Source organism: Vipera berus (genome assembly GCF_964194415.1).
Source record: "Vipera berus genome assembly, chromosome: 1".
NCBI classification, from domain to species: Eukaryota; Metazoa; Chordata; class Lepidosauria; order Squamata; family Viperidae; genus Vipera; species Vipera berus.
The window spans coordinates 78761144-78785200 of record NC_138202.1 but is presented as its reverse complement, the minus strand read 5'-3'; the positions used below and the strand labels follow the sequence as shown (position 1 = coordinate 78785200).

General features: G+C 38.5%; 1 protein-coding gene across 4 annotated transcripts in view; it reads right to left on the bottom strand.

Annotated features, from left to right (window-relative positions):
• Positions 1–24057, bottom strand: part of TP53I11 (tumor protein p53 inducible protein 11) — an 85933-nt gene that overhangs the window by 33226 nt on the left and 28650 nt on the right. For 2 of the 4 annotated variants that reach the window (XM_081313088.1, XM_081313085.1), the window contains exon 2: positions 300–463. In XM_081313088.1, the coding sequence (XP_081169214.1) occupies positions 300–428 (129 nt within the window). In that variant the 5' untranslated portion in view covers positions 429–463. Of the gene's footprint in view, positions 1–299; positions 464–2116; positions 2241–16480; positions 16540–24057 lie in introns of all 4 variants that reach the window. The other 2 variants (XM_081313087.1, XM_081313086.1) reach the window with 2 other exon arrangements.

Sequence of the window (24057 nt, the reverse complement as noted above, 5' to 3'; positions counted from 1 at the left end):
TTTAGAACTAGAAAGTATTCTAAAATTTTTTAGTCAAGACATGGTCAAGTTGTCATCTTCCAAAAGTTGCTGGACTGCAACTCTTGCCAACCTTCACAAAGGGCTCTGCATTCAGGATTCATGGGTTTTGGAATTTTAAGAATTTCTGGAGGATAGAATCTTGCTCATCCCTGCCTAACCTCAATTCCTGCAGTTCTTGCAGTATGTATTCAAAGCATATAAGTATATAAACTGTTTCAGCAAGACAAATTGTTGATTCTAAGGGTCCATAATTATAGATACTCTTGGCCGCCTATTACCTTTGACCTATGAACCTCGCCATCATCATCCTCCCCACCAACACCTAAGATCTTCCTTGTCTTCAGACGGCTCACAAGGTCTGTCTGGCTGTGCTTCTTCATCAGAGGGGGAGGCTGCTTGGTTGCCATGGTGACTCGCGGGTACTTGCTGGCTTGGGCAGAAACTGAAATGAGACAGATTAGAGGTTAGATAAATTAGAAAAAAACATACTTCTTAGGGAGGTCCAAATCCAGATATTTTTAAAGATGTCCATGGACATCTTTTTCATTTAATGTAAATGATTTAGCCAAACACAGTATGTCAACTATTTTATTCTTTTTGTTACAAACATCTAATTACCCCCAACAATTGCAACCATCAAATATTTTTTGGATACTTCCACTTGAATGATGAGAGCACACTAAGATTCCCTCTCATGGTGCATCTATAATCATGAAAACTTTTGACAGGAACAGGCAAGCGTGGCAATAAATTTTGCTTCTCAAGTCATATCTCAAAGGACTCTTAAACATTTACAAGATCACCTTTTTCATGCTTCTTAGTCTGGAGAAGCAACAGCAACAAAACTCTCAGACATAGGATTCAGCTCACAAAACAGGGGGGCAAGCAATCACAGGGATCTGCTTCAGTGAGATAATCTGCCTTGCCTCACAAAGGTGTTGCATACCACCCTGGCACTGCAAAATTTTGGCCCATGACTCTACCCTGCCTCGGTGAAAAACCAAGGTGGGACTCATCAGCATCAATTGGTCTATCTACCTCAAAAAAAAAACAGTATCTGAACACAAGAAGCTCTTGCTGAGCAAAACCAAGAGTCACTTTTCTTGAACCATTGCTGAAGTAAAACACCTCTGTTGTGATTCAGGGTCAGCCTGTGGGTTCGGCAGTTGTGTCGGACGACTCAGAGGAGGAGGGGGGTGTTGAAGAGCTTGCTGAGGGGGGGTTGAAGAGCTTGCTGATGAGAGCCCTCAGCCAGGCCCCTCCCACCTGGTCATGACGGAGACCCAGCTGTATGAGCCTGACAGCGTGGATGAAGATGACCCACAGCTGGCCCTGTTCAAGGACGCCCGACGCAGGAGGCAGTCAATCAGGAGTAAAGAGAGGAAGGCAATGGGGCACCTCGGAAGGAGGCAGAGAGAAGCCATGCCCTGAACTGTATAAAAGGGGAATGCGTGGGAGGGCTGGTTTGCTGAAGGCAACCGCTTGAATAGTTCCTGTTTCATAGTTCCTGTTTCATGGTTGGTGTCTTGTTTTGCTCTGTTTTATGTTAATAAATTTGGCAGGCTTAATTCCAGCCTCTTGCCGTTTGTAAAGGGGTTGTCCCTGCCTTTTCTGCAGGGCCGGTAGCAGGCTGGTACAGAACAACCTCTTTGTGCATAACCCTAGAACAGGGGTCTCCAAACTTGGCTGGTTTAAGACTTGTGGGCTTCAACTTCCAGAATTCCTCAGCCAGCATGGCTGGCTGAGCAATTCTGGAAATTGAAGTCCACAAATCTTAAAACAGCCAAGTTTGAAGACCCCTGCCCTAGAACCTTGTAAGCACCTAACATTTGGTTCCACTCCAATGTTATTTCCATAACAATCCATGTGTTCTACTAGTGCCAGAGAAAGATTTACTCAAAGACAATCACTAACATCCAAGGGGCAATGGGAACCAGGATTTCTATTATCATTAACTAATACTCTGAGCCAACTTTCCCCAACTTGGCATTTCCCAGGCACAAGTGATCAGTTCCTAACAGCTGCTGCTAGAATAGAAACCTTTAATCAGGATGTTCACATTCCTGAAGATCAGCCATTTCCACTTTGGAATCACCTAGATAAGTCTGTGGTCATCTCTGGCCATGCTGGCTGAGAATTCTGGGAGCTATATTCTCAATACATCTGGAGGGAGATGTGTCACAGATTAAAGTTTTTGGTATCTGCCGACTTCCCGGGTTCTGAAACAAGACAGGGCAGTTATTGAAATCCACTGAAGACAGCTGCTTTGTGTGCTTCGTCTTATTAATTATAGTGGGTGTGGGAAGCTTTGTTATCAGCCAAGAGCCTGTCTTCCCTCCGGCTCATAGAAAGTGGGGGAGGCTTATGATTCCAAAAGGATTATAGGAGGTTTGCTGTTACCAGTTCTATTTTAAATGCTATACAAGAAAGTATAGCATTTAGTCATGCCAGTGTGCCCCCATGGCCAAGATGCAGAGAGAGATAGCATAAATTAAAATCCAGCAATTATGATGGTAATATAAACCAATTTGTGAGAGACTGTGGTACCATGAGAAAAAAAATGGCAGAGAAAGGGGTCAGGACTGAGCTACAGTCCAGAACCTGGAATGATCAAATCATATGAACATTTCTCGTGATCATTTTTACAAAAAAAATAATCCATTCTATTGAAATTATTTTTAAGCAAGTATGCTTTGGAAACTGGCTTCATTTTTGCATTTTTGTTTCCATGGGTTAATTATAATTCATATTAGAAAAGTGCTTTCTTCCATTAACCACAGAGATGGAAAACATTCTCTCTCTCTCTCTCTCTCTCTCTCTCTCTCTGTCCACATATTTGAATGGCACCTCAGATGAGAAAGTCTTTTAAAACTATACCACAGCATGAAACAGTGTGAAAAACGAAGTTGTTCTAGGGAGAAAAAAAATCTAATTTTTCTAATCAACATGCAACATGGACTTCCCAAGGTAGACAAGATTTACATAAGTTGAAATGCAGAGATCTAGAGAACACCCCATTTGGTAAAGCTATTAAAAAAACATGAAATCCCATTAAAATACTATAGCTCAATAATTTATTCTCTTCCTAATTTTCTTTTAATTTCCTAACACTTTTTTCCCCCGCTATTGAGGACAAAACTGATTTCTTTAGGCATTTTAAAATTAGATGCAATACAATAACTTGGACTACAAGGACTTTTAAAGCAATTAGAAAAGATAGGAAAATAGAACATAAAATCTACCCAATACATTTTGTTCTTCTTATGTAATAGATACAAAGCAATTAACAGAAGCGCTGATACGGCATGAGGAATGTTAATCATTCTACTGCTGTTAATTAAAAAAAGAGAAAGAGATAATTTATGTGCACTGAATTAGGCAACCTGAACAAAATATCAAAACAAAGAAAAATCGCCGTATTGATGAGAAATGTTTTCCTAAAGCAAAATTTTGGGGACTTCAAGTGTCCAAATTCTCAACCAATTTGCTTCAGAAGGAAGGAAGGAAGGAAGGAAGGAAGGAAGGAAGGAAGGAAGGAAGGAAGGAAGGAAGGAAGGAAGGAAGGAAGGAAGGAAGGAAGGAAGGAAGGAAGGAAGATTCTTATGCAGCTTTTTTTAGCCAAAGCAATAGGAAGTCTCCTTAAGGAGACTGCTTACTTTTCTGCATGTATGTGTGAGAGAGGGTAACAGGATAGTTTTGATGTTTTTGCGGGTCATAAGAGATTCACCCCATTGTATTGTATTACTCTAATGTTACTTAAAGTTATTATCCTCAGATACCATTTGTTTATCTATGACTGTTGTTCTCCCAGCACATTTTTACAAAGATCTTATATTTTTCTCAGTGGATATGCCCAGAAAACAAAGAAATTACTCCTTAGACAGAGCCTCTGAGCTGATGGAAGATTTTGACAGCAACCTTTTGCTTAGAGTGATTTGCAAAGGATTGAAAGAGATCCTGCCAGGGGATCCCATGGTGAAATCGCTTCTCCAATCAGCACCAGCTGTGATACGAAGAAGAAGGGCTACAGGTGCTTTGGAAATGTTGTTCGGTTGATGCAACTTACAACTGCATTTCTTCTGAAGAATGATGATCACATGATGATCACGTTTGATTGTGGATTCCTAAACTGAACGACATTGGAATATTATTTTTTCTGATACTCTGCTACTTTTCAGTTCATTTCCCCATCTCTCCACTTCTTCATCCAAGTTATTAATGAAAATACTGAATGGTAAAGAATCCAGGACTAATCCTTCTGACACTCTATTTGATACCGCTTTTCAATTTGATGAACATCTTTGAATTTGATTGTCAAGCCAGTTAGGTAACTAATTAGTTGTCAGGAATCCTGGCAAGATGGGGGGGGGGGTTTGTTGAGATAGTTATTTCTCTCCTTCAGCAAGTTTTTGACTATAGTGAAAAAAACTAATAATAATAATAATAATAATAATAATAATAATAATAATAATAATAATAATAATAATAATAATAATAATAATAATAATAATAATAATAATAATAATAAACAAGTCTGCCTTTTTTCTCACCCTTCTAATTTTGGGCAGATAAAATGCCTTGTCAATACAAGGTGTAGTTTTTCTTCTTTTGTCTCACCTCCTCCCATGGAACAGATGGCTTCTTCCCTGGACAGCCCCCACAGCTGTGGCTGACTTTGCTGAAACACTTTGAAATCTCTTTTTCGAAAGTGATTTTCACAGCAGAAATTCCTGCTAATACTTCTGTATGATACAGAACAAGTGTTGAGTGGTTGGTGAATTTAACAGAAATTAGTTGATGAGGTCATAGAATTCACAGGATCATAAGGCTGGGAGGGACCTTGCTCAAGGCAACAGTCTTATACTGTCCCAGTAAATTGATTCTCCAGGGCATATTTGAAAACATCCAGTGACAGGATACCCATACTTCCAGGATGCAAGCTATTCCATTAATTCATTTCTCTTAGTGTCAGAAAATTTCTCCTTACTTCTAGGTTTTATCTCTTGAACAAGCTTCTACCTATTACTTCTTGTCCTGCACTCTGATGCCCTAGAACAGGGGTAGGCAATCTTGGCTCTTTTATGTCTCATGAACTTCAACTCCCAGAATTCTTGAGCCAGCCATGCTGAGGGGAAAGGGAGAGGTTTCCGAGCTGAGCCATGCTGGCTCAGGAATTCTGGGAGTTGAAGTCCATGAGTCATAAAAGATCCAAGGTTGCCTACCCCAGCCCTAGAGAATAGGTCAAGTCACTGTTCTTTCTGACAGCTCCTCAAGTACCGGAAGACAGCTATCATGCCCCCCCCATCCTTCTCTTGTATAAAAGGCTAGGTCCCTCAACCATTCATCATGTAATTTAGCTTCCAGACCCTTTATTATCTTTGTTTCTCTTCTCTGCACACTTTCCAGAGTCTCAACATCATTTTGGTATCATGGTGACCAGAACTAGACACAGTATTACATGCTGGTGTGGTCTCATCAGCATGGTGTAAAGTGGTACTATCACTTCTCGTCTTGATGATGATACAGCCTAGGATTGCATTGGCTCTTCTGGCAAGTTTGGCATGGTGTTGGTTCTAACTGTTGGGAGGGAGCTAGGTGTTAGAGTGAGCTACCACACAAGTATGAACAAGCAGTGTGCTGAAACTGCCAAAAAAGCCAATGCAGTGCTAGGCTACATTAAGAGAGGGATAGTGGGATGACTTTCAGAAGATGCTGGTAAAGTAGCTTCTACTGGGTAAAATGATTTTTTTCCCAAAAAAAAGCAAAAATAGCCAAATATTAGACAATATTAAGAAAAAGTCAAGCATGTAGGGGAAAAAATCATGCTCTGAATTTTCATTATAGAAAGATAAACAACCCCCTGCAAATGCCATTGAGAAACACATTCAGAGCATGTAGACCTTGATGAATTGCTTGCTTCAGTTTTTCATATGCCTTCAGAGTATGACTGTCTTTGAAATCCTAAACCTGTTGTTGTAAAAGTCTTTCTGATCATTATTAATGTATTGCAAGTAGCCAGGAATGCAAAAGTTATTGAATATAAGGTAAAAAAAATCTAATGTTATTCCCAGAAGGGTTGGAATATGAATATGGTAAACATAAAGTTTCATCAAGGACATATCATGGCTAAGCAACAAATGGTAGTGATTTTGTCCTTGTATTGTACATTTCTGGCTGTCCTGAGATATTGCTCAAGGAAGATCTATGATCCTGAAATGACTGTTGACTGTTGGTATTCAAATTATGACAGAAACACTACCACAATTCATTGAGAAATTAGTTGTATGATTGGAAGGATAATTTATCACATATATACAGAATGAGCCATCTTTATCCCCCTTTTTTAAGGATTTGCAGCTTAACAGGGAAAGAAAAAGAGCTTCTGTGGCCTGATCTTTAAAGAATTAGTTTATCTTAATATTAGTTTTTATTATTTTATTATTTATTTTTGTGGTTTTGTGGTTAATTTATTTATGTTGTACATGACTTTTTAAAAATATGGCAGTCACAATTCTGGGTTTTTTCTTTTTTATTGGCCTATTTTTAGTATTTGTCATTTTGACTTTTTATATTTTATTTAGGGATAAATGGAAAAAAGTCCACTGCAGTAGGACTTTAATTTGCTTCTGAAAAACAAGGAGAGTTAAAGCCATCTGTACTTCCATGGGTGAATCATTCGATATAATGACTGTAATACTGTAATTTCAACCCAACTCCTTTTTGAACTTTGTACTTTAACTAAGACTTGGAATCTAAACTTATTTCCATTCTAGGAAAGAATATAACTGATACTGTTAATTGTTTTTTCAAATTGTTTTGCTTTAAGAAACACAACAGTGTTGAGAGGTATAATAAAATGGAAGAGGATATTTCATAAATTGATGATAATACACCCTGAAGTTGTTTTCTCAGGAAACATTTATATTCTCCCTGATGAAAAATATATTTTGATTATAGGCTGGGTTGATCAGATTCATATGCACAGAGTGACAGAAAATCTAATTAAGAACTCCTTTAATTTTACAGCTGAAAGAGGGATTTGGGGCACAAAGGATTTATTACATAATTTTGCTAGTAAAAATTTTTGATTGTAAAAATTCAGAGTTTTGGAACCAAAGATAAAACTTTTTTTATATATCCGCTTCGGTTTGGGAATTACACATAGACCAATTAATTGTAATTTTTCATCCACTATTGAACTTGAAACAGATTTCAGAGGGGGGAAAAAGAGTTCCAGAATTAGAATGCTCTTTGCACAAAAATTGAGGAATTCAGTTTAGATGAGAAAGCATGAAAGTTGTAAGTTCAAATAAGTATAACTAATGCTTTATTTAGCCCATTCCACAATAATGGTTCAATTAGACTAGATGGTGGTATTTTAATATTTCTTTAGCTAAAACAACAATAAGATGTAGAGATATATTTTTCAAATAGATAGGCTCTCAGTGATCCAATAATAGCCTATGCATCTTTCAGGGTTAGAAAAGGAAGTAAAAGAAGTTTTTGATATATGCAGCAAAACATGTTCTGGAAGATATCACACCTTTAGATTATATAAGTTAGAGCTTAATCAATGATTATATATTTTCTATATTGAATCTGTTCAAGTGCCTTAAACAGATGTACTGGGAATATGAAGAAAATCCTCATAAAGTACTGGTTTATCCTTTGAAATACCCCAAAAAGCTTTTCTTGGGGAGAAATAATAGCCACATAAACTTTACTTTCATAAAGGGAGACTTTAAATTAAAAAACAAGGGAAGAATTAGAAAAGGGGGATTTCATATATCAATGATTTCTTATGAGCCGGCATCAAGTTCCCTTCGTCCAGTGCGCTCCCACAGGGAGGGTCTTCTCAGGGTGCCACTGGTAAGAGATTGCCGGCGGGTAACACCCAGGGATAGGGCCTTCTCAGTGGGGGCGCCTGCCCTCTGGAACCAGCTGCCAGTGGAGCTGAGGACTGCCCCCGACCTCCGTTCATTCCGCCGGGGCCTGAAGACCTGGCTCTTCGAGCTCTCTGGCCCAGGCTGAGGATTACGGTAATCTTATTTTAACTGGGGTTTTATTTATGCAGGGACAAATATAATTTTTTTTTAAATTTGTTTTTAACTTTTGTATCTTGGTTTTTTAATCACCCTGTAAACCGCCCTGAGTCCTTCGGGAAAGGGCGGTATATAAATGTAATAAAATAAATAAAATAAATAAATAAATAAATAAATTAAAGATTTAAATTGGATAATTAGAATTTTGGTTTTACAAATGAGAAAACTGAATTTGAACTGGATTTGTGTAGTGATGATGAGGATATCATAGCCAAGATGTATACAGACTTTTATTAAAAATAAATATATTAAAGACTGTACTTAAGTGGGCAAAATGATATACCGGTAATATAATGCTAGATCAATGGGAAAACATGAAGCTCACTTTGAGCTATAATCTGAAAGAGAATTTCTACAAGATGATGTATCATTAGTATTTAACACTGGATAAATTGTCAAAGATGTATAATGGTATATGCTGGAAATATAATCATTATGAAGGCACCTTTTATCACATTTGGTGGACTCATCAAAATTACCTGGTGGAAATATATAATTGGAGTAGACTTAGCATTGCTTTAGTTTATTAATGTCTGCTTTTTTGAAGTGTGAGATACACATTTGATTTTATTTAGTTTTAGTTTTTTTCCTAAAATGAAGATCTCCAGTGTGACATTTTTTTCTAATGTCCTAAATTCTTCCTCCAGTGTCCCAGACTTTCCTATTAAGTAACATCAAATGAAGATTGTCAGGAATGAAGCTAACAAACCAGGAATCAGCAGTCCCCAGGAGAACCAACTGAATCCACATGAATTCAATGGTCTTGAAGGAAATGGCCCAATGCCAACTGAGTAAAAAAGGAGGGAAACCCCTAACATTTCAATCCTGGAGCATAAATTGATATGTGGGCTTTAATTCTTGTGTATTTACACTGAGTGATTCTTCTATGTGTATTTTGCATCATTCTAGTTTCAGATGAAGAAACTGATCTACCCATGTCATATCAGTGAGCTTCTGCCAAGAATGTTCTCAGATACAAGTTTAAGTTTCTGCAGAGTCAAAATCTACAGTATGACTGTATCCAATAAGGATCATGATGTTGATTTTCTTATGCCTTCTACCTTCTGAAAGAGAAAGTTGTCAGCAAGACAAGCCAGCATTTTCCAAGAAGGACCATGCTTGCTAGAGTTTGCCTGCCTTTCAACAGATGTTGGAACAAATTAAAGTGTGTCATCCTTATGAAATGAAAGATATTTTTTATGTCAGATGCTTTTACCGATATGTTTTTTTAATAATAATAAACCTTTATTGTCAAAGTACAACATGTGTACATTGAGATTAGCTGAGCCTCCCCCTGTGCTCTTTCTCCCCAACACACAGTGACAACAAACCCTCCATCCCACCACACTATGTGAACCAACTACACCACACACCGGCCTCCCAAGTCAATTCTGCGTAAGATTATGTCCCATTTAAAAGCCTAACAGCCCACGGATAAAAGCTATTTTTCAGCCTGTTGGTACGGCTGGCTATATTCCTATATCTCCTACCAGATGGTAGGAGAGTAAAGAGATACCGTCCAGTTTATAAAGTGTTATCTTTATGTAACACATTTTTGTGTTTGTCACTTTCTTAAGCTTTATTTGGTTAAGAATCAAATCAGAATTTATAAATCTAATACCTAGCATTTTATAGTTCTTCCTGGATTTGATATTGTGTTATCAGATATCAGAGAACTGGAATGCTTTGTATCAAAATAGGATGATTTCTATCAACTTAGCCATTCTTTTCATAATTCTTTTCACTTCATTGGTTGGTGCCTAAATAATTTAGAAGGGGGGGGGTTGAATAAAGGTAAAGTTTTCCCCTGTTGAATTATATCTGACTATAGGGGACAGTTGTGGGACGCGGTGGCTCAGTGGGTTAGGACGCTGAGCTTGTCGATCAGAAGGTCGGCAGTTTGGCGGGTCGAATCCCGAGTGCCGCGTAACAGAGTGAGCGCCTGTTACTCGTCCCAGCTTCTGCCAACCTAGCAGTTCGAAAGCACGTAAAAAATGCAAGTAGAAAAATAGGGACCACTCCGGTGGGAAGGTAACAGCGTTCTGTGCGCCTTTGGCGTCTAGTCATGCCGGCCACATGACCACGGAGACGTCCTCGGACAAGCGCTGGCTCTTCGGCTTTGAAACGGAGATGAGCCCCTAGAGTCGGAAACGACTAGCACGCATGTGCGGGGGAACCTTTACCTTTACCTTTTATAGGGGACAGTAAGGGATGTGGTGGCTCAGTGGGTTAGGACGCTGAGCTTGTTGATCAGAAGGTCGGCAGTTTGGCGGGTCGAATCCCGAGTGCCACGTAACAGAGTGAGCGCCTGTTACTCCTCCAAGCTTCTGCCAACCTAGCAGTTCGAAAGCACATAAAAATGCAAGTAGAAAAATAGGGACCGCTACGGTGGAAAGGTAACAGCGTTCCATGTGCTTTTGGTGTCTAGTCATGCTGGCCACATGACCATGGAGACGTCCTCGGACAAGCGCTGGCTCTTCGGCTTTGAAACGGAGATGAGCACCAGCCCCTAGAGTCGGAAACGACTAGCACACATGTGCGGGGGAACCTTTACCTTTACTTTATAGGGGACAGTGCTTATCTCTGTTTCTTAGCAAGAAAACCAGTATTGTCCAAAGATATTTCCATGGTAATGTGGCTGGAATGACTGTATGCCAAGGCACACAGAACACTGTTATCTTCCCACTGAAGTGGTATCTATTTATCTACTCACATTTGCATGCTTTTGAACTGCTAGGTGGGCAGGAGCTGAGACAAGTAATGGGAGCTCATCCTGTTGTGCAGCTCTCAGGTCTTGAACCCAGGCTGTCCAGTTGACAAGCTCAACATCCTTAACTACTGAGCCATTGTGCTCCTCTGAAGTAGTAATATTCTCCTCCAAATTAAAATTTGCATGTGGTGCTTACTCTGCCTCCACCTTCATGGTTCCTAGAGTGTTTCCAACTCCTTCAGTTGCATTCAAAGGCAACATGCATATCTTGTCTCCCTGCAGAATAGCTCAGCTCAGTGCAAATTTTAGACAGAAAGGCAATAAAATAGTCAGTATGGTGGTTGCTGCTCTGAATAAATATGCTCATGATAAATGCTTTCAGTCATTTGGGGATATTTTGGGAAAATACCACAAAACCAAACATTCCCAAAACTGCAACCTTCCCACAAGGAAGAATCCTCTGTATTATATAAGGCTGATTTAACCATTTTTTGTACAAAAGTGATGGGAGGCCAAAGCAAGGTACAAAACATCTAGTATTTTCTAATATCCTGTACCATGCAATATAGTGAATAATTTGCAAGTCTGAACCAGATATAACAAGATGTCTGAAATGGTGCAACCTACTCTAAATAATAAGGAACATTCTTTCCTTCCAGAAATAATGGCAATCCTCTCAGGAGAACATATTTAGATGAATGGCCTATGATAATGTGCATGCAAAATTAGCTCCACATGGCAAAAATGTCAACTGATGGTTGAATCATCCGATGCTTGAAACAATTCTCATTATTCTAAACATGGTCTTGAAAGAATAGATGGTTGGTTTGCCTAAGAATCTCATTTGATATTATATTAAATATAGAGGAATTAGAAATAGATTGTTCTGTACTATGCAAATATGAAGAATCCTCTTTGCATGAATGTGCATCTATTCTATTTGTAGAGACTAATAGCCCACATCCACAGCTCATGGATAACACTAGGTTCAGCAAATTATCCTTAAATATGCTTTATTTTGTCCTACCAGGTCAAGTCTGAATTCTTAATGAAAAGGCTTGAGTCAGATCTTGTAAACCGTTTGTCACATTAATAACTACAGTACATTTCAGACATCTGTAAGAAAAATTTCTTTTAAGATGAACTCTGTGAAATCTTGCTGAGGGTGCATTTGGGAAACATACCACATCTAACTTTTGGCTACTAAATATTGGATTTCAATGTTCTTCATGCCAGACCTGCGATTTCTAATGTGCATTCTTAATTTGTCTTGCTCTTTTATCACGGAATGACTAAACAAAAGAGACAGAATGCAGAAGTTATTAAATTTGTCTGGTGATTTTTTTTTAGATGATATTTCTTTGATATTTCTCTGGTGGACCCAAAAGAGATTTTTTAAAAATGTAAAGCTGAGGAATACAAATTAACTAAAAGAAAAAGCTTTTTATTTTACAGTCACAAAAAGCCCAAATTGCTTCCTGCCTTGAAAAGGCTGAGGGAGTTCAGCATCAGCAAACATTCATTCAAGGTAGGATGGGCGTACATTCATCTAAATCTGCATATAATGTTCCTTAGTTTAATCTAATGTGTAAGTTAATAAACACTGGCCATGCAACATTTATCCCAGAGTATCTATTAAATTTTCTATTGCTGAACCACTGCTCTCTCTTCTTTTTGTATTCTAACTCTGCTAGCTTGATGGTAGAAAGCATACCTTCCTCTCAAGCTTTGAAAGAAAGAAAGAGATAGAGAAGATAATGGATGGTATGAAAAAGTTCTTTCAGAAACTCTGGACTTTCCTGTCAATACTGATAAACGAAGAAGCACTCAGAACTAGTCAAACTAATTTTGTTACTGTTGTTCCTTTCCCAACAAATCTGGCAAAACATGGGCAGCCGCCTCCTTATATTAGTTAACTCTTCCCAAATATTTTCAAACAGTTTTTAAGACTAAGAATTGACATTGTAAGTGTATGGGTGAGCCAGTGCTTTTTTTGTAAAAGAAAAAGGTGCCGGAACTCACACATGTCATACAACCCGCCTCGCCTACCCTACAAGGTTCCATCCAAAAAAGGTGTCGGAACTCCGTTCTGAGCATTCCATGACAAAAAAAAAGCCCTGGGTGAGACAATGAACAAATCCTGTCCTAGAATCTACCCTTCCAGGCAACGAGAAGGTTTAGCCTTCTAGAAGGGGTAGCTCATCCATGATGAATTTAACAGCTTGCCATTCTAAAACTTGGCAGCACAGTTTTGTCATCCTCGACCACCTGGCCCCAGTTTAACTTCATTCATTCAGTCTTTAAGAAGAGCTCCATCATTCAGAAGTTAAGCATACCAAATATTCTCTCATCTATTTTCTCTAGTCTATAATGGCCAACCACAAGGAGTTCACAAGCATGACTTGAGGGTGTTAATACTTTTAAATCCTTTTACTGCTTTACAAATGCATTCATGGCAAGTTGACTTTGATATTTATTTATGTTTTTTAACATAATGTCAGATTCTAAGACTCTGGTGAGTGTTATCATATTTAAAGCATAGATGGGGAAACAGTTTCCCCAAATATGCTGAATTGCAGTTGCTGGCATCCCACCCCTTTGGCCATTAGTTCCACTAAAAGCAGGAGTTCAATAAAAATTGTAGTTCACTCAGGTGTGAGAAGGCATAGGTTTTCCACTTCTCATTTAAAAATGCATGCTTAAATGCTGGTGAGTCTGACTCACAGAATCAAAAGCCTGGGAGGGAATGTTTAGACAACCAACCAAACCCTGCTAAATGCAGGAATCCAAATTAAAGCATCCTCATCAGGTGGTTGTCTAGCCTCCACTGGAACACATCCAGCCAAAAGGAGCTCATCACCCCTTTGAGTAATTGGTTTCAGTGCTTAATTGCTCATATCCTTGGGACATGCTTTCCTTGATGTTTAATCAGAATCAGCTTTCTCAAAATTTAAATCCATTTATTCTGCATCCTCAGGTTCAGGGAGAATTGACGTTGATGTTGACCTGCAATCTTCTATCTTCTCAAGTACTTGTAGAGTACTATTACATCTCGTTCTGTCAAATGTAGTCAACTCTCTTTGTATCACCTTACGAAACTTAATCTCTATTCTTCTGATGAATCTGCCTGCCTTGTTTTGGATTTCTATTTTAGATCATCTGAATATTTTTAAAACTAGATACAATACTTGTGGTGAGGTCTTACTAACCTCTTAATAGTTTCATGACCTTAAACAGGGAGTACATTGAATGAAACTGAATTGACTCCTAAAAAAACAGAAGTGGAAAAAAAACCTCACCAATTATGCTCTTACCTACACAATCATTTGCTGTGAAAAATCAATTGGAACAGGCATCGAGTAATCAGGATATTGATTACCAATCTATTATATCTACCTGTTTCACTGACTGTATTCTATCCTGAGATCTATTGATATAAAACAGATTGGGGGTTTTCTAGTCAATTTTAAAAACAATGCTTCAAATGTACAAAACAAGTTTATATTATGGAGCTTGTCTGAGCATAGAAAGTAGTCTGAAATGGAAGAGACAACTGAATGCTAAAGCTAAAATAAAATCCAATTTTCCTTAGTGTGCAAACTTCTAGCATTGACTTTCCAAAGATAATAACAGGGAATGGAAAGGTTATTGAGAGGACTGCCTGTAAAGGTTCCCCTGCACATGCATGCTAGTCGTTTCCAACTCTAGGGGCCAGTGCTCATCTCTGTTTCAAAGCTGAAGAGCCAGTGCTTGTCCGAGGACGTCTCCGTGGTCATGTGGCTCAAAGGCGCATGGAACATTGTTACCTTCCCACCGTAGTGGTCCCTATTTTTCTACTTGCATTTTTACGTGCTTTCAAACTGCTAGGTTGGCAGAAGCTTGGACGAGTAACAGGCGCTCACTCTGTTACATGGCACTCGAGATTCGACCCGCCAAACTGCTGACCTTCTGATCGACAAGCTCAGTATCCTAACCCACAGGTATCCAGACTACCTGTAATGTCATGTAAATGTAAATTAGAATATTTTGTGCAAGTATTTTAGCACAAAGATTAGGTCAGAAAACTGAACCGTGCCTAAACAGGCTTAGATTGAATAGGTAGACACCATTTTATTTACTTAATGTCTTTATCTCACCAAATTAAAACCATGCATTATACTCTACATAAAAAGCAGATAAATATAAACATGGCAATGTTCACATCAGGTGATTCAGGAGTTTAAGAAAGGTCAGCAAAGAAGTAGCTAATCTGGTCTTCACAGATAGGTTGTCCTATGATACTGCTTCACCTCAACTCCTGAATCTTCTGAAAGTGTGGGATTTGCAGTAGTTTCTCTCTGGTAGCACTAATTTCTCAATCTATCGATAGGAGTAGGTGATCCAGAAGGTTCACCTTGAAGGTACCATTGGTTGGCTTTTATGAGGGTTTTATAAGTCGATAGCAGTACTTCAAATTCGATTCAGAAACCAATCAGTAACCAATTAAGGTGTCAGCCCTTCCAGACAACCAGGCAGAAATCCAACACTATAATTATTAACACTATCTTTACTGTGAAATTACAGTAACATAATCTTGCTGAAAGCACTTCTGCCCTCCCCTACATTTATTTTCCAAGAAATTAGGGAGGGTCCCTTCAGAGATGTTTTTTTCTGCCCCCATTCCTGCTTTGGACTCAGATTTCATTCATCATACTGTGGTCTAGGCTTCAACAATTCCTCCCGTCTCCCAAGGTTACTCTCACAGCTCACTACAGCAGGATCTGTAATGATGTAATACGCTCCCAGTGGTGGGAGTCTGAACACATGTAGCTCAGTGCATTTTGAACAAATTGTAGTTTCTGAGTACGTTTTAAGACCAATCCCATGTAAAGTGCAGTACAGCAGTCTAAATACATGGTGTTAAATTACCATGGCTAGGTTCTCAACTAGAGTACTAGCCAAACTTGGGAATTTCAGAATGAGTGCTTCATTTATTAATTTAGACTCTAAGCACAGAAGCAATATATTTTTGATAAATATCTCAAATAAGATTTCTAATTAAGGTCCTAATTAATACACTAAGAGGCGTGTTGGCTCAGTGACTTAATGCTGCTGGAGATGGTCTTTGCTCCAGTGGTTCAAGTCCTAGCACTGCATGGTGGGGTGACCTCCTCAGCTTCTGCCCACCTAGCATTTGAAAGCACATTCTATGCGAGTAGATAAATAAGTACCATTTTGGTGGGTAGATGAGCGGCTGTTTTGTGCAGACAGTTAGAATCCTGCCAGCACTGAACATTACTGATTGCGACGCCCATTTGTGAGTCAGCTTCTGTGGAGAGAGAAGGCATAAGATGACACTGCAGGAAAGCCCTTCATCTTTCCCATGCAGAGCTAACTCCCCTTCCTGTAGTGCATCTTGAGAAGTGTGCAAGTGTGAACCAAACAGAGCTAACAAACAGGCATCCAAACTACTATTCTGCATTAATATTATAGTCTCCTGGCTAATGTAACACCGCTATATGCTAAATAAATAAAAACAATAATATCTTATGCAGTGGTTTAACAGAAATTGTCTGCAATTACTTACTTATGCTACATCCAGCATTATTTTTTTTAAAAAATGCATAACTATAAAGATTGCTCTCCAGCTAGCATTTCTAATACTTACCATTGATTGACCTACTGGAAATGCAGCTGTGGGTCACAATTCTCTGCAGAGACACTCTCCTATAGATAAGGGCACAAAAGAAATACTGTACAAGCTCTCTGGCCAAAAGACTAATGATTGATAGCCTTCCTGAATGTCTCTTTGTTTTGAAACTTTTCATCTCGAGAGAGATAAAAATCGGTTTCTTTCATCATAGAAACATGAAACATCTCAATTATTCTATTAGGCTCCTTAAGTATGTACTATAATTAAACACAGTGCCCACTCAATTACTTGGCTGGTAATTGCTTTCCAAATTTCCAAATGTACAGAAGGTGTCTGTGTTCGCTCTTTAAAAAAAAGGAAGGGTTGGGGAAGAGGAGAAGAAAACCGAAGACAAATAGCTATATTCATCAGATGGGTCATGTTTCCTATTCCGTGCTAAATACATCAAGCTGCACAGTCAGTTTGTCAGTTTCACCAATGAAGAATCTCCGAGAGTTCCACGCATTTTTGATACAACAATGGAGCCCAAGCCAAATCAGATTCCATTTCGCTTGAGCATAACCACAATGTGTAAAAGTAGATAAAAAAATAGATACTGCCTGCACTCTTACATTTGCCCAGCCACTTTGATCCCATAGAGTTGATGTGAACTGGGTTCTTTTGATTAAACAATGTCGTTTATTGTCAGTCCTTCAAGGTAGACCAAATTGGGACAGTGGAATTATGAATTCTAATACTACTTTATTGTAAGGAATCTTGCAAGTCTGAAAGTGGTTTCCCCCCTCCCCCCTTATCTTTATCTTCATGAGAATTAGGGAACATCCATATCTGGGACTCTTACTCAAATTACATTTCTGCTCTGGACTCAGATTTCTTTTCTCTGACTGTTGCTTTGGTTATGGTGCTTCCCTTTGTTCCTCACGGATATTCCTAAAGAGGTAAAGATAAAGGTTCCCCCACACATGCGTGCTAGTCGTTTCCAACTCTAGGGGCTGGTGCTCATCTCCGTTTCAAAGCCGAAGAGCCAGCGCTTGTCCGAGGACATCTCCGTGGTCATGTGGCCGGCATGACTAGACGCCAGAGGCGCACGGAATGCTGTTACCTTCCCACCATAATGGTCCCTATTTTTCTACTTGCATTTTTATGTGCTTTCAAACTGCTAGGTTGGCAGCAGATGGGAAGAGTAACAGGTGCTCACTCTGTTACGCGGCACTTGGGATTCGACCCACCAAACTGCCGACCATCTGATCGACAAGCTCAGCATCCTAACCCACTGAGCCACCGTGTCCTACATTCCCTTATATCCATTAGGATCCCAGAAGCATGGCCTTCTACAGTGAAATTCCCCTTAAAATCCAATAATCCTCCTGTTTAAAAGAGCTTTAGTGAGGGAAAGGGAGACTTCTTGTTTAATTGTGCTTTTCATTTTTATATATATTTTTCTTTCATGTTTTATTATTCCTGTCAAGGTTCCAACCGATGAACCCAACTAAGCAAACACCTTCGAGACATTCCGATTTCTTAATGTAAGACTTTATTGAGTACATCATTTCATCACATACAAAAGCAAAACCGGCTCTAGCAAACACCAGCCCAAAGCCCTATAGTGAAAGAATAGAATTTCTCCTCCCGTCGATGAACAGGTCACATTGCCCAGTTAGGTGCAGTTATATTGTTATGAGAAAATGTCTTTGAGTTGGGTCAGGCACCTGGTGAATTGTTCTTGATTCTCATGATCTGCCTTCTTTATCTTTGTAGCCTGCATTCCCCATTCTCCCCCCATGTTCATTGGCAAGCTAAGAAGCAATAATTCTTGCACCAGCAAAGCAAGCTTCAAGCTTGAAAATTCCATTGTAATTTCTTTTATTTATTTAGTTGCATTTGTATACCGCCCTTTCCCTGAGGACTCAGGGCGGTTTACAGGGAATTAAAAATCAAAACATACAAAAGTTATTGTTGTGAGTTATCCAGATCTGTTTAGGACTGGGTGATATATAAGTTTAGTACATTATGGTTGCTTGCAGCCAGATGTTTAGACAAGCTTTGGCATTTTTATCCACCTATTGAGTCTTCCCAAGGACCTGGAATAGGCAGATGTTGTTTGATGGTATTAAAGATACCATCACAGGATATACGTATGCTGTTCCAAGTTTTCCTTTTGCAATTGACTGATAGTAATTTTGTCAATGCCAATAATGTTCACGTGCTCCAGTTTTGGGGGGAGATTGCACCCAAGGTGCCTGTTGTTATTGTAATAGTACTATATTTGCTTTCTTTCGCCACAGTCATTCTACTTCTGTTGCAGGTCTTTGTATTTCATGATTTTCTCCAGTTCCTCCACTTCTTATACTGCAACATAATTATTATTGCTTTACATTTGATGAAAAGGAGAGAAAATATTAATGGCAAACAGATAGACATGTTCAAATAATAAACTTAAATTTGTCTTGTTTGTTTTGAGCATTCCAGTATCTTTGCAGTAATTCACAAGAAAATGTAAGAACATGTTTTCTTTTTATTGATGTAATTGAGAACATCAGCTATGTTTAAATGTGCATAACTTATATTTGGCCTTTGTTTAAGTCCCACCTTAGTATTCTGTCTAATATGCTAAGTTTTTAAAAAAATTTATCTAGATGAGCAAAAAATTAATGACAGCTTCAAGGAAAATGATAGTAAACTAATCAGCTTTTAGTTTCATATACAGGTGGTCCTCGACTTAAACAGTTGAGCCCCAAATTTTTGTTGGTAAGCCAGACAGTTGTCAAGTGACAACTGTCCCATTTTGTGACCTTTCTTGACACAATTATTAAGTGAACAATGCAATTGTTAAATTACAACAGAGTTGTTAAGTGAATCTGGCTTCCCAAATAGCTTTGCTTGTCAGAAGGTCTCAAATGGTGATCACATGATCCTGGGACACTAAAACTGTCATATATATGAACCAATTGCCAAGCATACGAATTTTGATCATGGGAATGTTGCAGTGGTCGTAAGTGTGAAAAACAATTGTAAGTCCCTTTTTTCAGTGCTATTATAATTTCACTAAATGAATGGCTGTAAGTCAAAAGCTACTTGTAAAATGTCTTAGAAATAGGAGGAAATGGAGGGTTCCAGATATGCCAGTGACTGTCTGAGGATCATCTCACTGCCTTGATCAAATAACTTGCAAGCATAAATTCTGAAGTCTGAATGGATAAAGTGGTCTGATTCGAAAATAATTATGCCTCAAGTGATCAGTAGATAACAGCGCTACTGAAGCGCTTCTTCCAATTCCTTGTGATCTTCTTGATTAATGCCATGCCTTTTGACAGCTGAGGAATACAGTTTTAATATTCTTTGGTAGCCAGAAGCAATGGTGGGATTCAAATACTGTATGTGAACAACTGGTTCTCTGTGTGGATACCGCTGGGCTGGGCAACAAAAAATTAGTTACCAGTTCTGCTGAACTGGTGCAAACTGGCTGAATCCCACTACTGGCCAGAAGTCAGGGATCAAATCATGCAAGCAAATATAACCAATTCTTTATTTTTGATATAGGGATATTTCTTGAAAATTGTGTTATTAATTTTGATTTCTACTCACTGCACAATTCTTGGCAGCCATCCACGATTCATCGTGTTTGTTCTATACACTTGTGGCTTTGTAGTCAATCTTTCATAACCTTTATCCCATTTGGCCCTTTTGCTAAACAATATGACTGCTCAATCCTTGATCCCAACTCTCAACCTGATAAATATCCTTTCATGTGCTCAAGATACAGCCACGAGTTGCTGGGTTTTTGTGAACCTTTTTTTTTCTAACCACTGCCCTGTCTTTTGAGACAAACTCATTTCATCTTGCTCCATTCTTATGGTCTAAAAGAGCAATAACACAAAGCAACAATGATTATCATCATATCAAATTGCCTATCCATATTGAAGTTAGGCTGCTTGCATTAGAGAATGGAGAGAGGATCTCTTTATCGTGCTTGGATGTGAATTCATATTGCTGTAAGAGGCTTACATTCTATTAAGCATTCCACAATGCAATAATGGAGCTGCTAGAGATATGAAATTTATGATGTTGGTTTTCCTTCTGAATGAGAATATAGGACATAATGCTGGAATTTTCAAAGATATTATAGGCAGACAGAGTTCAAAATACTGCTAGCTTCTCTGCCCTGCTCTCCATTGTGCTATTTTCCTTCATTTTAATATCTCCCTGTTTATTTCCAGCTGATATCAAAGACTTAGGTGAACCCTCTATTCTAAATTCAGTTTGTGACCTATATTCAGATAGGTGGGGTGTATGGCTGGACTAGGCTCAGGACTTCCTAAGAAATGCACTGCCTCCCCTCATTTTCCTATTATCATCTCAATGAGCTTCGAGATTGAAAATTATATGTGTTCCTAGGCAATTATCACATTCAGATCAAAGACTGAAACTGTGTTTTTGAGGCAAAGAGAAGTCAGGGGAGATTTTGGTTGCTCCTGGGAGTTTCTAAGTAGCCGTATTCTACTTTCCCCTTTTTCTGAAGCAATAAATAAATAGATTGACTTTGTTTCTCCTCTTTCTTCTGAAAATGCTGTAAATCTACCCTCCCTTATCCTCAGTGAAGTTCAAGTTATTTCACAGCTGTTGTTGTAGAACATCTTTTTCACCTGCCTTTGAATTCCTTATCTGGTAAATGTCTCAATTCACATACATTAATGACATCTTTATACGTTAGTTTCAGTTTTTATACCACTGTGAGAACATATACACCCTAATTGTGAGGTAAATCCAGCAACTATGCTGTCTCATAAGGCAGATTTCCTACAGTTCTACCTGTCAGCCTCAAGTAAATTAATTTAGGAAATCAACTCCACAGGAAGGCTAAAACTATTTTTATTGAGATTGGTTATAGTAACAGAATCTTGCAAATCTTACCTCCTCCATCCCCCACTTACCCATATTTGTACTTCTCTTAATTAGAGAGTTGTCTATCTGAGCATCTTCTAAATTGTATCTGTTGTGGATTTAAGGTATGTTTTACCCCTTGTGACTTTGGTAAGAAATATTGTCTATCTCCCTCAAAATCATCTTCTTTACTCTCTGCACCACTAGGACCTTGCTATTATTGAAGATTCATAAATAGTAGAGATGATTTCAGTCTCAGATTAGATTCACAAACATAAAACAGAACTCCACTCAAAAATACTCTCTCTGATAATATGGTTTCCTCAGCTTTACACCAACTGTAGCAATCAATCACTGGAGAGTCCTTGCAGCAGCCCTGATTCAAAGGTATAATCCGGAAAATAGTCTTAATAATTGAGTGATGCAGCAACTCAAGTAGCACTTCAGAGGCACTAACAGTCTTGAAAGGACTCCATACATGCAATGTGCAAAATTTCCACAGCTTGACTGCTACTATTTCTGTTGTACATTATAAAAGATGGGTCATAACAGTAATTCTTCTAATGTTAGAATTATTGTTAGAGGAATAATGAGTTCCCTTAAGTCTCCAAAGCATTAGAGGCAAATTTCAATAGGGATAACAAAATTAAAATATATCTTGCACACTAATAGTTTTAGTAAAAGGTTTTAAAAAATAACAAATAATAGTCTAGTTGCACTTTAAGAGGGACGCGGTGGCTCAGTGGGTTAGGACGCTGAGCTTGTCGATCAGAAGGTCAGCAGTTTGGCAGGTCGAATCCCGAGTGCCGCGTAACAGAGTGAGCGCCTGTTACTTGTCCCAGCTTCTGCCAACCTAGCAGTTCGAAAGCACGTAAAAATGCAAGTAGAAAAATAGGGACCACTACAGTGGGAAGGTAACAGCGTTCCGTGGAGCCTTTGGCGTCTAGTCATGTCGGCCACATGACCACGGAGACGTCCTCGGACAAGCGCTGGCTCTTCGGCTTTGAAATGGGGATGAGCACCGGCCCCTAGAGTCGGAAACGACTAGCATGCATGTGCGGGGGAACCTTTACCTTTACCTTTAGCACTTTAAGGATGCACTGAAATTAAACATATATTTTGCCTTTAGAAAAATTAAAGAAACCCAAGCTAAGTTCAAACACATATATACTACAGAGGCTAAAAATACAAACTGGTTTAGCAATGAGAATAAAATATACAAACAGCAGTGTGGTGATATAGGTTAAAAAGTTAAATCAGAACTGTGGAGAGATAATTTCAGGCCCACTCTTGGCCTTGGAAACAGATTGGGTGGCTTCAGGACATTCCTCCAAAGAGGGGTGGGGTGGGGTGGGGTGACATTCACAGCAGAGGTTTGTTACTAAGAGAGTACATTCGGGAATATTTTCACCAGAAAGTCTACATCCAAATCATAAAATATTAGAAAGACCAAAAGCAGCACCTTGAAATAAATCCAGAAACTGGATAACTAGCAAAATCTCTGTAAGTACTGGTGTTCACAGGACCTTTCAAGAGAGGTGCCTATTTAACAGAGATATATAATCATATGATTTTTATGATTCTAATGACTTTAGGACAGTGACCTGACCTCTCTGCTCTTTGTTTTGCCTTTCGTGTTTTCAAAGAAGCACAACCCTTCATTTGAAAGAAGTCTGTTTGTCTATGTTTACAATTTCTATGTTGCTTAATTCTAACAAGGCTCTGGGTGGTTTAAAAATGAAACAAAAAGAAAATTCCTCAAACCCAATAACAGGATGTGGGTGAAGAAAAGACAAACGTATTTCCCCTTCAGCATCTCTACAAGAAACAAGACTTTCTTAGTCTCACTCAGTTGGACACATCAATTGACAAAGCCATTGTCACTATGTCTAACTGTTCTGTAAAGAGAAGTAAATTATCATTTTAACCTGGGTAGACAGCAGTGGAAAGTCTAGATTTCAGAATAGCTTAGGGCAATATGCATACATTGGGAGTCCTTGGCAACCTCACAATTATAACAAATCATGTTATAATTTTTCTGAATAATTGGCACAACAGAATAGATAGACACATAATCGGGATAAATAAACAGGTTGTTTTTATAGGATTCATTTTGTCATGGTTGACTGAACCATAATTCACACAATTTAATTTTCTCAGTCCATGAAACACACTGAAACATAAAGTAACTAAACATACCATGTTTGTTCAACCAATAACGTGAAAATGTGGTTGGCTTGTTAACATCTTAAAGGGCTGTATCACCATTATCCACTGGAACAAATTCTGGGAAATGGTGTCCTGCATGTTATCTAGAAAAGATGGGACTATAAAAACATTCCACTATAATACAGATACAAACTTTAATTATCCAAGTATTGCTTAAGAAATACACACCGTATATTTGACTTAGCCTTCTACTTCAATTTTCCCAACCTGGAGCTATCTAAATATGTTGCACTAAAGCATCCCCTGTCCTTATGGCCATGCTTACAGGGACTAGTAGGGTTTATAATCACATAAAGTTGAAGAACATAAGGTGTACAACAGCTAAAGAACTCACTTAGTCATTTATCTTTTTCTTGTTGAAAATATATAATGTTGTAAATACTAATGACTGGTTGTTGTTTTGTTTTTTTTTAAAAAAAAAGCTGAGATGGGATATTATAGTAGGATATAAGAAATGCCAAAGAACATCACACCTACGTTTT